This window comes from Diadema antillarum, unplaced genomic scaffold (genome assembly GCF_040938485.1).
Source record: "Diadema antillarum isolate AM-2024a unplaced genomic scaffold, OU_Dant_1.0 scf00000191, whole genome shotgun sequence".
Classification (NCBI taxonomy): Eukaryota; Metazoa; Echinodermata; class Echinoidea; order Diadematoida; family Diadematidae; genus Diadema; species Diadema antillarum.
In genome coordinates, this window is record NW_027271080.1 from 1,289,965 (window position 1) to 1,305,267 (window position 15,303).

Genomic DNA, 15,303 nt, shown 5'->3' on the forward strand with positions numbered 1-15,303 from the left:
GAAATCGGAAAGTTGCATGGAAATCCGCTATCATCAACATTTTCAACTCACAGAAATATTAATAACTGATAAGTAGAGAAGTGAGAGAAAGAGAAATATATCCTTGCATAATCTTTACTGACTGTGTGCGTGTGTGTACAATGTATTTCATATTATCATAGGTGACTTTATGATATGATATGAAATATATACATATAAAGATATGCATATTTGGATGTGTGTGTGTGTGTGTGTGTGTGTAGGTGAAATAGATTTAAACACTGTGGTCGGATGTGCGTTTATTCATTTCAGTGAAATGAAATTTACTCCCATAGTCGGAGATTGTGATTGTGTTAAAAGTCTAATAGAATGCCTATCTATCTATCTATCTATGCACATATTTATTATGATACACTAAGCAAAAAAAAAAAAGAAAAGAAAGAAAGTAAACGCTTTTTCAAGTTTATATTTCTCATAGAATATTTGACTGAAAGCTAATGTATTATATACCATATTGAAGGTAATTTAATTCGCTATCAACTTGGTAGGTCAACAAAAAGGGAAATTTTACGCATGAGTGAACACCATTATTTTTCTCTTTCAGGGCACAAAAGTAAAAATTGCAAAACTGAACAAGTTGTCATTCATGCGTATGTGCTCTTCCATAGAACAATAAGAACAAACAAAAAATTTCACACAAAAGGAGACACGAATTAAGTTGCAAAAATAAACCTTTGTTTTATATATATATATCTTTACAGCCCAAAAGATTAATGAAGGCTAAAAATAATGGAGGAAAATAAAGCGTCTTATGTCAAATCTAAATTTAAATGAAATAAGAGAAGTAATAATCAACAAAAATGGTAGAAATTTGAGCTTTTTTTCAAATCAGGAAATCGTAAATAACGTTTGGTTCTTGAAATTGTCACATGGATTCTTAAATCACTAGATTAAAATATATAAATAAAGAAATTCTGCTTATTTAATCATCTTTATGCTTATTATTCTCTGTCATTTTAAGTTTGACTTAACAGAAAATTCTTATTTTTCCCCTTTAGTTTCTCATTTTGTTTTTTCTTATAGGTTATAAGGAGACAAGGAGAACAAAACCTTATTTTTCCTATTTCATTTATGTCTCTCATTGTGTTAAACTGGTCTTTTGTTGTCAATGTTATCGTGAAGGGCATTTGCAAATTAAAGAGAACATGTCAATTTTTGCAATTTTTAATTTTATGCCTTGGAGGACAAAAACGAATGTGCTCATTCATACGTAAAGTTTTTTTTTGATTAACCTACAAGCGTGATAGCGAATTAAATTACCTTTAATATGGTATATAATACATTGATTTTCATGAAAATCTATGAAAAATATTACCTCGAAAAAATGTTTACTTTCTGTTTTTGCTGAGTGTATGTAGCATGTATATATATATATATATATATATATAAAGAGAGAGAGAGACATTGAGATGCATAATCTTTTATATACATAATACATATTCATACATACAAGCATAATGTATCATTATATAGCTGAACTCTCACTGTTTGCCTCTCACTAATAATTAGTGACTGCAATAACCAATGTTAGCCACCGACAATATGGTTTACAATTACTCACAAAAATACATATACAGTTAAACTCGCATAAGTCGATCTTCTCGGGACTGAGCAAAACACATCGACTTAGGCGATTTCAGGCGAAAAAAAAAATCGACTTACAGTTACACCACACGTACATATGTATAATGTACATGTATGTTGTCTACTCTGGAGCCGAGAGCTGGAGCGGTGTGCCCGATATTTACCCTTCAGCAAGACACTTTATCCACATTGATGCAGGCCAGGGCTCCACACTAACTTTTATTATGGTGGCCCGATCGAGCCACCAAAATGATTGATTTTTATTTTTTGGTGGCCCGAAAAAAAAAAAAACAAGCAAAACTAAATCGGTCCTACTAAACATAGAAAAATAAATATTAAGTATTACTGACGTGATACAGGACGGTACCCACATCTAAAATAAATAAATAAAAAATTTAATCATCTTATACCGTTATTCTGAGTTCTAAGATTTAGCAAATAGGCTTATAGATTATTATAAAAGGTGATGCCTATAGGTGGTCAAAATTTACGTTTGAAATGAGAAAGTGGGACCACTTGCAGACATTTGTAAACATCCGACATTTGTTTTAGCATCGTAAAGAGCCGAAAGTTACCGTTATTTATTTCTGATTGTAAAAGCAATCATCCACCATTTACAAGTATTTTTACACCTTCAGGAGCCGAATGTTACCAATGATCATTTTCAAATGTAAAAACAAGCAACCGACATTCATTCTAGGATCTTACGTAGCTGAATATCATCCCTATTCATTTCCGAACGTGAAAGCAAACATCCGCTTTTTATTTTATCATCTAACTGAGCCGATTGATACCGTTAATCATTTCCAAATGTAAAAGAAACAATCTGTTACTTATTCTAGCATCGTATACGGAGCAGATTATTACCGTTATTCGATATCCAAATTCAAAAGCAAACACCTGACATTTATTCTATGATCGTAAGGAGCCGAATGTTACTGCTGTCCACTTCCGAAAGTGAAATGAATCATATGACGATTATTTCAGCATCGTAAGGAGCCGAATGTTATACTGTTTTTTTATATTCGAACGTCAAGACAGATATCCGACATTTACTTTACCATCAAACGCAGCTGAATTTTATTGTTATTCATTTCGAAATGTTAAATAGCAAATGTCTGATATTTATCTTAGCATCTTAATTATGGAGCAGAATGTTACTGCTATTCACTTCCGAACGTAAAAGCAATCATCTGACATTTATTTTGGCATCTTCCGGAGCCGAATGTTACATGCTATTTACTTTCGAACGTAAAGCGAACATTCGGCATTTATTTCATCATCGTACGGAGTTGAATATTATTGTTATTCATTTCAGAACGTCAAAGGGATCATTCGACATATATTTTAACATCTTCCGGAGCTGAATGTTATTGCTATTTATTTTCGAACGTAAAAGCGAACATCCGGCATTTATTTCATCATCGTACTGAGTTGAATGCTATTGTTATTCATTTCCGAATGCCAAAGCAAACATATTTTAGCATCTTCCGGAGCTGAATGTTATTGCTATTTACTTTCGAACATAAAAGCAAACATCAGACATTTATTTTATCATTGGACGGAGTTGAATACTATTGTTATTCATTTCCGAACGTCAAAGCAAATATCAAACATTAACTTTACCATCAAACGCAGCTAAATGTTACTGTTATTCATTTCGAAATTTAAAAGCAAGCATCCGACAGTTATTTAGCATCGTATGGAGAAGAATATTACTGCTAAATTTATTCACTTCCGAACGTAAAAACAATCATCTGACATTTATTTTAGCATCTTCTGGAGCCGAATGTTATTGCTATTTACTTTCGAAAGTAAAAACAAACATCCGACATTTATCTCATCGTCGTACGAAGTTGATTATTATTGTTATTCATTTCCGAACGTCAAAGGGATAATTCGACATTTACTTTAGCATCTTCCGGAGTTGAATGTTATTGTTATTTACTTTCGAACGTAAAAGTAAACATCCGGCATTTATTATATCATCGTATGGAGTTGAATATCATTATTATTCATATCCGAACGTCAAAGCAAACATTCGACATTTATTTCAGCATCTTCCGGAGCCGTATTTTATCCTTATTCATTTCCGAACGCAAAATCAAATATCTGACATCATTTTCATCACCGTACGGAGCTGAATCTTACCATTATTCATTTCCAAAAGTATAAGCAAACATCCGACACTTATTTTAGTATTATACGGAGTCGAATATTACCGTTATTCATTTCCAAAATTAAAAGCAAACATCTGACATTTATTCTAGCATCTTATGGAGCCAATTGTTACCGCTGTTCATTTCCAAAACTGAAGGCAAACATCCGGCTTTTTTGGTGGCCCGGCGTGCGTTTTTGGTGACCCCGGTCGCAAATTAACCATTCGCGAAATCGTGATTCGATTCGCGAAAAGACTCCGCTAAATATAAGGCATAGATCGCTACACTCGGCAGGGGCTACGTCGTCCTTTCACCAGGTCTCGTTACAAAACCAAAATCTCGCGTGATTCCTTGCGTTACCTATGTTAATGTTAACGAAACATCGTTAATTTGCGCTAGGGATCGTTACTCATCGTTACTACAAACGTTAATTTTCCCGATCGTTAGTTTCCGTTACTAACGATTCAGGTGAAACCGTTTACGTTAATGAAACGTTAATTATTAACACAAAGTTTCTTTTGGTATATAATGTATGTAAACAAAAACTGGCGTCTCGTGATTTTGACAGTGATTTATTACACAATAAAATCTTATTCGACTTAGGCACAGTGAATTTAATGGTTTTTCCGTGAAAGTGTTCTTGGAATTTCATCTACTTAGGCGAGTATTCGACTTAAGAAATTCGACTTGTGAGTGAATTAATACACGTAAGTCAATGGGGAAAAATCGGGACTTTTTGAAATCATCGACTTGCGCGATTATTCGACATATGCGATGTCGACTTAGGCGAGTTTAACTGTATTCCTACTTTATTTACGTAAAGGGGAGAGAGAGAGAGAGAGAGAGAGAGAGAAAGAAAGAGAGAGAGAGAGAGAGAGAGAGGGGGGGGGGGGAAGTTTCCCCATCAAGTACCCTCAATATGCCGAACAGTCAACAGGCGTATTGTCAGAGACGCTAAGTTCGTTATCAACAATCTCCGTGTCATCCTATATACACACCTCGTCGTACGTGGCGCTGTCTCGAATGACCTAATATAAATGATAATTTTCTAATCATCAGATGAAGGGATATAATCCAATATACAGCTTTAAAGCTGCACTGAATCACCAGACATCCCGAGAAACATTCTTAATCATCTTTTCTTACTTAATTTCTAACAAACAGGAACACACACTAACATGCCGTCTTCGTGGGTGTTTGTGTTTAGTTATCCTTTCTGCATGACACTGTAATGTCTTTCCCTTTTTGATTTACTTTAGTCTCTAATTAAGAGAGACTAAGTGTTGTTGTTGTTGTTGTTGTTTTTTTTTTTTTGGTCGATTGCTTGAGTTGTCCATGATGAACAAACACTGCTTTGAAGTGGTTTATTCAATTTTCTTCTAATGACATACGTACTAATGATGCAGAATGTCTGGTTTGAAACTTTGTTTACATGCTGTAATTTATTGATTGACTTTAATCTAACAGCCAAGCAGAATGTCAGGTAAAAAGATTGCTTACACAGGCTCATATTATGTAATTTGGAAATAAAAGAGGAGACCAATTCATTTCATTTAATTCAATTTAGTTTAATTCAATTCATTAAACCGTACAGAATCCTGACATTACACAAGTTACAAGTTGCGGTGAAACGTACATTATCGTATTTTAATTTAAAAAAAAATGGATTCATTGTCTGACAAATTTTGTAAAGTGCCACTCACACCATGTCCATTTGAATCTATTATAAGAAAGTAGTATCTTAAAACCATTGAAAATGCAGAGTTTTTAGAGTGTGTTTCTTCTATGTGACAAATTAATAGCTGCGATGCCCCGGAATTATTGGAAATATTAAATAAACCATAAAAATGACATGCAGTGTGCCGAAGACATACAATTGTTTCATATAAGCAGCAATGATGTTGATGACTGGTGATGAGACAGAAACAAACAAACGGAGAGGAGATTAAGAGAGCAGGGGAAAAATGCGGGGAAACAACAATGCAAGAAGATGTATGTATAGCGAAATGGAAGAAGGGGAAGAGGAGGAATGAGAAGCAAAATTAGGACGAAAAGGAGGAGAAGAAGAGAGGCAGAAGAGAAGAATGAAAGAGAAAAAGGAAGGAGAAGTTCGCATTACGGAATAGGTGAAGCTGCAGCTGGAGATCAACTGCGAATGCATTGGAATGGGCTTGAGCCTCGCGCTAGGACGATAATGGAGACAACATCCTCTTGTACGTATGCTCCATATTAATACAAACAAGAAATGATCCGACTGAGACAGAGTTCCATTTTCAGTTTTCCTGTTTACCAGCAACAACAGATAAATATTGAAGGATATAGACGGTTTCAAGAAGCGAATGAGTGATTAAAAAATGCAATTGTGAGTTGTGTCAGCTGTACAAGGGCCTGAATGGAACATGGCAAGAACATAGAAATGTCCATCATGAACTCTTGATCAATAATATTATGATAATAAGGTGGGCCTAAGGAAATTGTAGAGAAAGAACGGTTGTATTTCAGGTATCAAAAAACGATTTATCTGAACAAGAGAAAAGACAACAAGTAAGTAACGGATTGGTGGCACAATTCGAAAAGTGTATACCGCTCTGTCCAAAGCGACAAAGCAAAAAATATGAACTAAAATTGCCAAATTAAAGATTAAGTTCGGAGAATATGATTATGAGCTATTCTGCGAAATTCGTCTCATCGAATAATTCTTAATGGACCCCGTGGAAGACCAGCAGCGCTACCTGATAGTGCATCTGAATATTGGCTGTTCAGCCATCTTGTCTTGTGCAGATTTAAAAAAAAAATGTGTACACTATATACGTGTATTGCAAATTAGCTCAACGTAAATTGAACGCACTGTTTTGTTTTGTTTTTGTTGTTTTTTTGCAGATTTTAGACCTAAATAATCTTTGTGCGTACAGGTCAATGAGAGAATTGGGCGGCGCGGCGTTTACATGTATATGAAGAAGATAATCACCTGTCTCTTTTACGTATATTATCATTGCAACCGTCATCATAACTTCTTGCAACTCGTTCATTTTTCTAAACAACACAATTACGTTCGTATCACTGGTTTAGCTTTCGATGAAAGCTATCACTTTGCTTGTTTGTTTTGTACTCTGCGAAGTCAAGTACCAATAACTTGAATTCGAAAAGGCATCTAACTTGATTTGGCAGTCTGGCCGGAATGCTACCTAGAGAGAGAAGTTAGTACTATTGCACTCTGTCAACCACTGTCAATCTTCTTCAGAGCTCTCTGAAAGCGATGATAATGAGAAGGTACAAGAGGTACACATTTTGTGTTCATTGTTACAGCTTCAATTCAATTTGTTCTTAACTGACACTACAACCAAACCAAACCAAACCAAACAATAGAAGATGAGAGTGATTAGGATGTACTTTGTTCTTTGAGAAGCAAAAGGACGTACATGTCCGTTTGGAAGAAATAACCCCCCTTGCCATTATCCCTTGCTAATGACCGAAGTGCTGACATCGTTTGCTGCCACACCGCCTCGGGAGCTTCCTCCTTATGATGGGCTACGTTTGTTAAGAAGTCCACGAGTTTAGGGCCTTCCTCCGATTGTTCGTTGAAACAGGAAGTGACGTCGAGTGTTGTCGAAAGCCGATACTTAAGCGTTCGTAGATTTTCGGAGATAGCAAATTTCTCGATTATTTCAAGGTTTCGTTCGCCGGACCAAATAGGTCTTTTCTTCCACTCGAGCAATTCCAGGAACCTCCGTTGATCACTGCCATCTGTGAGAGGGCATTACATATCGTAAATGAGATTAGACGAATTGCCTAACAGCCTGCTTTTAAGAACGGATGGGGAGTTATGCGACCATAGTTCTTTTTTTTTTTTGTTCTAATCATGCCGCTTTCCAATTATCTATGTTTAACATTACTCCATTAATTCATAAAAAAACATAAATTCATTTCTTAATTCATTATTTAGTATAATTTGTATTTGTAGTTTCATTTATCAATTTATCTTCTTTAAACAAGGAAGGCTCGACAGGATATAACGACGACTTTAATTTGCTGCTGAAAAGAGAATCCACACAAATACTTACATAAAACACTTTTGGGGGAAATCATACATACCTGAATAGACACGAGTGTGGTTTACCCAAATTATCATAATTATACTACATAGGTGTGATAGCCATATCTAAAAGCTGATAAAGCGAATAAGTAAAGTTCAATCATGTATATAGGCCTACTGAATAATTATAAAGCCTCTCTCCGCACATTTTGTCCCCAGTTAAATTATTATTGAGAAACATCCAGAAAGCCTTTGAAGGCAACGATTAATGGCACCAAACGTCGCATAGACAGAGTAAGAAAATCAATTGGAGGAACTACGTTCATAGTATAACAGTGAGAGAGCAATCAGAGTACTATTAACTTAAGGATGAGACAGTCTCCGGAGGACGGAGAGATCAAAGACGTGCATGTACCATGATAAAACGCATTATCAAGCTCACAGCACTCTACACGATCAGAAGGTTCAGACCAGTGCCGTATGAAAAGAATCTGGACAATTGAAAAATACAAATTGGACGCCATGTCGTTCCCCAACGTATTACGCGTTACAGTGTTGGCGTGTACGCTGTTACGGCACATTTTGGTAAAATTATCAAAATGTGCAATTTGCCAAGATGTGCCGTAACTATACATGTATTACGGCACATTTTGGTAATAGAAATTTGTTACCAAAATGTACCGATAGTGCACCTGTACCTGACGGGATCTTCTGTTACCAAAATGTGCAGTTAAAAGTGGATTTGCCTGCACATTTTGGACAATCTGCACATTTTGGTAACTGAAGTAAAAATCCATGGATGGGCTTGAGAGTTGATACGGTCAAGGAGTTAAAGTGATATGGTCCTGCAGTAAAGACAGGCAAGACACTTTTTAGCTCACATTGCGATCGCTTTTCGGTTTTTAGGGGCCCCTTTTCACCCCTAGATGGGGGTCAAAGTTTGAGGGGTGGGGGCCAAGGGGGAAAACACATTTTCATCTTCTTCTTCAGAACCCGTGGGCGAAGTTCAATCAAACCTGGTGGGGATCATCCTTAGGGGGTTGGGTAATAAGGTTCATGTTGGGTATATTCCCCCCCCCCCCCCCCGCGGGGGGGGGGGGGGGGGGGGGGAATACGTAGAATTTTTTGCTCCAGGCAAAAATGCATTACAAGCAAGATATGTTGTACGTGGATATCTTTCAAGCTGAAGAATGTAATTTGTTTATAAGAATACCTAGGGTATCCCCCTTGGAGACCGGGGGAGAGGGGCAAGGGGGAAAACGTATTTCGCTGGACGGGTCGAATGACCAGTTGCACAATTCGACATCGTGCTATGCGATCAGACTACACAGCAAGACTTACGACTATATAGCGTCAGTATCACTATACTGAAACGTGCGTAGCTGAAAGTCCACGACCAGTCATGAAAATTCGACATGTCAAATCTCTTCGACTGCCATTGCGACCCAGTGGCACGAATGGAAACTCGATAAGGCTGATGACGTCACAATCCCCGTCTACTTCAATGTCGTACCGCTGATGCATCTGGCTTAATCGTGTAGTGTGCGGTGGTAGGAAGGAGACAAAAGGGCATGGCAATCAGTAAGATACAATGCACGAAAAAAAAAAATGAAATCGCAGCGAGTTGATGGAGATGAAATACAAATAGGTACCATCATTGATGATGAACATCAATACCCCTCCATCTTGCAGGATTTCTAGCAGACACTTAAGGGATGACGTAGTGTCTTTGAGGTAATAGACGGAATGGATGACACTGATGAACTCGTATTTGTCACTGCTTGCAGAGGTTTTGAGGCAGAAGTTCTCAAAGGGCATATTGTGCCACGTATATTGCGCAGCTTTAAGTTCCGGATCCGTGCTCACACTCAACCTGAATTTCTCGATGATACCTCCAGGTTCTACGACGGTGTAACTTAATTTTCCGAAATGCTTGATGAGCTTTCTGATGATCACCTGATCCTTGTCTCCTGTTCAGAGAAACGGCATAAAGAACATGATGTGTGAAATTACAATATTTCCAAAATAATTCAAAATAATACGATGAAACTTTGAGGTGCCATATGGAAGGAGAGAAATCTCAGTTTGTTTATGTGTAATATTCATCTATTTGACGATCATCATACAAGTTATACAGTATGTCCCCCCCCCAAAAAAAAAAAAAAAATTGCAATAGGATTTTCGCAATGAAAACACCCAATATGATTAAATTGTCTAAATGCTACTTCAGGGTCTTGAAACATAACGTCTTAGCTCTATTTTGCAGAAAGCCCCATTAAATTTGGTTAAGCGGTCACAGAGAAATATAACGTCTTAGCTCTATTTTGAAATAGAAACGTCTCAGCTCTTTCAAACGTCTTTGAAATATAACGTCTCAGCTCTATTTTGCAGAAAGCCCCATTAAATGTGGTTAAGCGGTCACAGAGAAATGTGGATTGTTGTAAAGCATTTCATGAGACTGATTCTTCCCAGTTTAGCACTTGGATGCTCTTGGAACTGCATATCAATGTGTGAACACAATGGACAGAACTTGGAGGGAAGAGATTTCTGACATGCTCTACAAAATTCCTCATTTCTCTTTGACCACTGAAGCAAATTGAATGGGGTTTTCTGTAAGATGTGGGCAATGAGTTATAGTTTCATACCCTGAAATCGTGTTTGGATTGATTCGCTATTCTTAAAGTTATTGTTGCAGAGGGTACCATTGTATCTTTTTTGGGGGGACATACGGTATAGTCACAAAAAGTTCAACAATTGCTGAACTAGTTTGAGCCACAATAACATCAAATTATATCCTTGTGTCTCCCCTCCAACAATAACTATCAAAAGATACAGACCGCACAACGAATAATATCAAAAGATATAGACCGCTCGACAATCGGCATCAAGATAGGTTACACATTTTTTTTTAGATGTTTTGTACGTATTCCTATCTATAGGAAACCTGTTTAAGAGTTTAAGGATGCACGTTTTAATATCCACAAAAACAAACGAACAAACAAACAGACAGACAAACAAACAAACAAACAAAAAACTTACCGTCACCAGTACCTACTCCAAGCGCTTTCAGCTGACTGCCTTTTCCGGACGCTGACACAAGTCTGGGTAGAATCTCGTGTTCGAAGTCATTCTGTAACCACTGAAATATGACCTGGATCTCGTCCGAATTTGGCAGAAAAGTGTTCGTAAATATGTCGTGGTATCTGGTCAGATGTTCCTTGTCAGTGAGTCGTCCCGGATTGTAATTGTTCGTCATTTTTCGTCCCTGTAAATCAAGAAATTTTTGATTGCATGAACCTTTTTTGAATGTCGAGACTCAAGAAGCCAAGATTCGCGAAAGTTTCGGGCAGCGAAAAGGGCTGTCGATTCCGATTCGCGATAGTTTCATGCCTTGGCTGTGGCAGGCCTATACTTGTAACCGATCGGCGCACTCACGTGCGGATTGTCGATGTCCAACTTGATCGGAATACGTTTGACTACGCACGTTTCGAAGAATTCCCCCCCCCCCCATGTTTTTAGGTCTTAGAAGAAAAATCGGGGGAAAAACCGGAGAAAAATAACTACACCCATGACTTTCCATACCACACTGGAATACCATTGACCGTAGTGTTGACCTCTGACCTCGTCCGTACCCCCCCCCCTCATAATGAATGAATGAATGAATGAATGAATGAATAATATTTTAAATTGTATATTTCCATTTACAGTACTCAATGTCCGATTCACTGGCAGCACATTCATTATAGGCCATAGGACCACACGCAGCCAAAATATTGCGGCGTTTTTAGTAGGCCTACATATCCAATGATATATCTCAACGATTTTGTGACAGTCACTTGTGCAACTCGTGTTGCAAACGATTCGAAGTTTACTCGTACAGATCATGAGCTATAAAATCTTGAACACTTTTCTTTCTCTTTAGATATTCATGTAAAACAGTATACGAGTATACTTAACGGAAAAAATAGCAATTATATTGATAGTAAAATAGTATCGATGCTGGTGCTGCTATGACAGTAATATACATTGTAATTAATCCAAACTACCTCGCCATTGTCAGACAACTACATGTACAATAATTCGCACACCAGGTTTTACTGCGTATCGGCCTAGATATTCAGTATACAATGTACTCTGCTTCCTTACAGGCTACCAAGCACTGATATGAATACAAACAACTCACAGAAGGTCATAGTCGCAAGCCGAAGGTCAAGCTCTGTACGCGCTTTTGCAATCAACTCTCCAGGCAAAGTCCACAAACGCAGTACATCGACACTCATTTGCACGGTATGGCTATTTCTTCTCGACCACATACATTAAAACGTTTGGGAAGCTAACAATAATTCCAGTATCAGAGAGGAACCCGTTTTGATTGCTTTTGTCTCGAAAGGGTTCTATAGCGATGTAAAACATGTATATGTTGTAGGGGGGGGGGGGGGGGAAGGTTAAATAAAAGTAGAACCCTGTCCCTGAACTTGATGTAGAACCAACCATATTCAGTGAATTGATTCATAAGCTCAGAAATTGAATGAAATTTATGTATCAAATAAAAAACACTTACTTAAGTCCCCTGAGCTCCCCCATATCTCAATACGAACAACAGAAAAAATGGTGTTTGATTTGATTCGATTTGATCTACATATTGAAAACTTTCGCCCTAATTCACGCAGAAAATCCGAGGTAGCAGACGCTGGCGAAAGTGAGTGCGTGTGGGGCGCGTGGCTAGTCGACACGTTAATGGGGGTGGCGTGCAGCACCGTGCGTGGAGGGACATCATGTTCACATAATTTCACGCGACCTGTAGTGTGTTGTGTGTGTAGGCGACAGAAGTTGGGTTAAATCTACAGATGATATGATATAGTCTATGGCCTTATCATTCCTTTACAACATTATTTCAGTTGATTATATCTGTACAACACGTGTATATAAGCGCCCGATTGCAGACAGCAGGTGGCAAGCGACCGTTGCAACTACTTACCACCTCCGACGGAAATGCACCAGTCCGACTAGAGCCATCATCGAAAAATGAGACGGAATGTGGAATAAATTTGGTTGTTTTTTGCTCCCAAACTTAACATTTATGTTGTTAATAAGGCTGCTACGTATGTAGATAATGTCTCACATACAACTGTATCTGGATATTGCGTTGGAAATGATATTTGGCGAGAAACAAAAGCTTGAAATCACAGGAATTCACACTGCTGACGACGGCAGACAGTGAAGGTCAACGGCTCAAATTTTCGTTGGTAGTCTCGTTACGTGAAGTGCTGTATGGATTGTACACGTTCCCTATGACAGCAATTGTGACTGGGTAGTCTAGCTTTACTGCAAATTTGCGTCAGGACTGCTCAACCAATGAACAAGATTCTTATATCACAAAAATGGGCAGAATCTCTACTTTCTGAAACCGTGCGCCCCAAGTTTGTGTGACCTTCCGTTCTCGAGATATCCCGTCTGGAAGAATTGCAAGACGGCAAAATATGCTCAAATTCGTCAAATTTGGACTGTTCGCCATAGACAATTCTACTCATAAGGTACTTTTCTGATCAAATTTGCGTCACTGCTACAAATGTTACAATAATGATATATACACATAGATAATCCCTAAAGTGTCCACTTTCAGAATCCGGGCGCCCCAAGTTTGCTTCTTAAATAGTTTAACAGTTATGGCAGATTTTGTGGGAAAATGCCTCGATTTTTGACCCGTTTTACGTGTTGTAGCGTTCACGCGGAAGCGCGGCTTCGCAGATGACCGAAAGTTTTCAATATGCAAATGCTTATAATTAAATACATAAATAGTTGTATATCCATCAGTCTATGTCGTGTAAATAATCATGTATGGATGTACAAGCTATTAAAAGCTTGACGGGGACGTCTAGACGATATGATATAAAACATTTTTACGGAAACATTAAAAAAAAGGAATTCATTTATATGTTTAGTAGGTTTCATAGTTTTATATTTCCATCCTCTCACACTATCATATACGGGAAAACGTGATGCAATCAACCAACAACAGCATTGCTATAACATAACATCTGCCAATTTATATTGTATCATATTTCGCAATAATGCGAGCTAATACAGAGCTAATACGTAACGTCACATCAAGTCAAATCGGCACATTTCCATGACCGTGTTAACAACGATCCGTTCATGATCTGCGTTAATATCACATACAGGAAATGATATTTGCGGGACTATGCAGTCGCATAAACGAACGTACTACATCGCTAAATTCGATATTTAGGAAAAGGAGGAATCTTACACTTGCCTTTAAACTATAGCAGGTATATATGCATATATACAGCGGTTAGAAAACTTGACGTAGAGCTGTTTTCTCCAGCTAGCTGCAAGGCGAGCTCGTAAAATTCCCAGCCGACGATGACGTGCTTTACGGTCACAGTGTACGACTGTGCGTTGTTTTCGTGCACTCAGAGCAGACAGCACCAGTAGAGTCGTACAATAAGCCAGTTCACAGTTCCACTTTGCGCATGAGCAGAAAAAACAAACAGACAATAAATCATATAAACTTCTGTGTGTGTCGGCAAGCATTTTAGATAGTCATTGTAGGTTTTCCTTTATGAAAGTGTGTATGCAGTATGCAGCTATAGTGAGTGTCATGGAGTGTGGTTTAAATGGAATCATTGGGTGTATATATTTGTCTCTGTATATCCGCATGCCTGGCAGTGCAAGACAATGTGAATTGTAAAGGTGCACTTGAATTATGTTCGGTGTAAAGTTGGTCCTGTACTTGGTGGTGTAAAAAACACACACACAAAAAACCCGATATATATATATATATATATATATATATATATATATATATATATATATATATATGTATATATTACCCTTTTGTAAATGTTAGTACAGAGAAAGCGTATAAAATTATGCCGGCTAAATAGGTCTACTGTTATTCTGAATTATAGTTAATGGATGACTAAATTTGAAAGGCGTGCGGCAGGACGCTCCATAGCAATGATTGGCGAAAGATTTACACTGCATATTTACAAATTTGGATAGAGCCAATCGTGGAAATGACCTGTATTGGTATTAATATCGTCGGGTCTATGTGTTTGTTTACTTTCAAGGTTAAACCATGTTTGGCGTGTACGAGACTAATCTGTCGAATACAATCAATGGCCGGGCTGTAATTCAAATGCTTGATTTTTTTTTTTTTCATATAACGCTCAACTATTTAAATAATCTGTAACTAGCATTCTGAACCACGTAAAGATCAAAATGTTGAAAAATAAAGTTATTTCCACAATCAATATTTTCATGCTCAAAAAAGAAAAAAACTTCAAAATATATCAACTTTGGTTTTCAACTAAATCACTTCGATCATAAATCCTTCTAAAAATGACTATATATATAATGCATACGAGTACATTAAAGAAAGCCAGCTGTTCGTATAGGTAAAAATTCAAAGAGCTGCTTAAAACAACGTCAATATAATGTGGCAAAATATTCGTTCTTCAGGAC

General features: G+C 37.4%; 1 protein-coding gene across 1 annotated transcript; it reads right to left on the reverse strand.

The window, feature by feature from the left end:
* Positions 1–6,999: 6,999 nt before the first annotated feature.
* On the reverse strand, positions 7,000–11,071 carry LOC139723443 (histamine N-methyltransferase-like). Its single transcript, XM_071634687.1, has 4 exons — positions 10,855–11,071; positions 9,468–9,785; positions 7,282–7,526; positions 7,000–7,029 (listed from the first exon to the last, which is right to left on the reverse strand). The coding sequence occupies exons 1-4, from the start codon at positions 11,069–11,071 to the stop codon at positions 7,000–7,002; spliced, it is 810 nt and encodes a 269-aa protein (XP_071490788.1).
* Between the last annotated feature and the right edge of the window lie 4,232 nt (positions 11,072–15,303).

Bases quoted from the DNA above. Each gene is read 5' to 3' on its own strand.
- LOC139723443 (XM_071634687.1), bottom strand. From the start codon at position 11,071: ATGACGAACAATTACAATCCGGGACGACTCACTGACAAGGAACATCTG. The intron at 9,786-10,854 runs GTAAGTTTTTTG...TTCTCTGAACAG, and splicing joins TGGAGTAGGTACTGGTGACG to GAGACAAGGATCAGGTGATC. The intron at 7,527-9,467 runs GTACCTATTTGT...GCCCTCTCACAG, and splicing joins GATGTTCATCATCAATGATG to ATGGCAGTGATCAACGGAGG.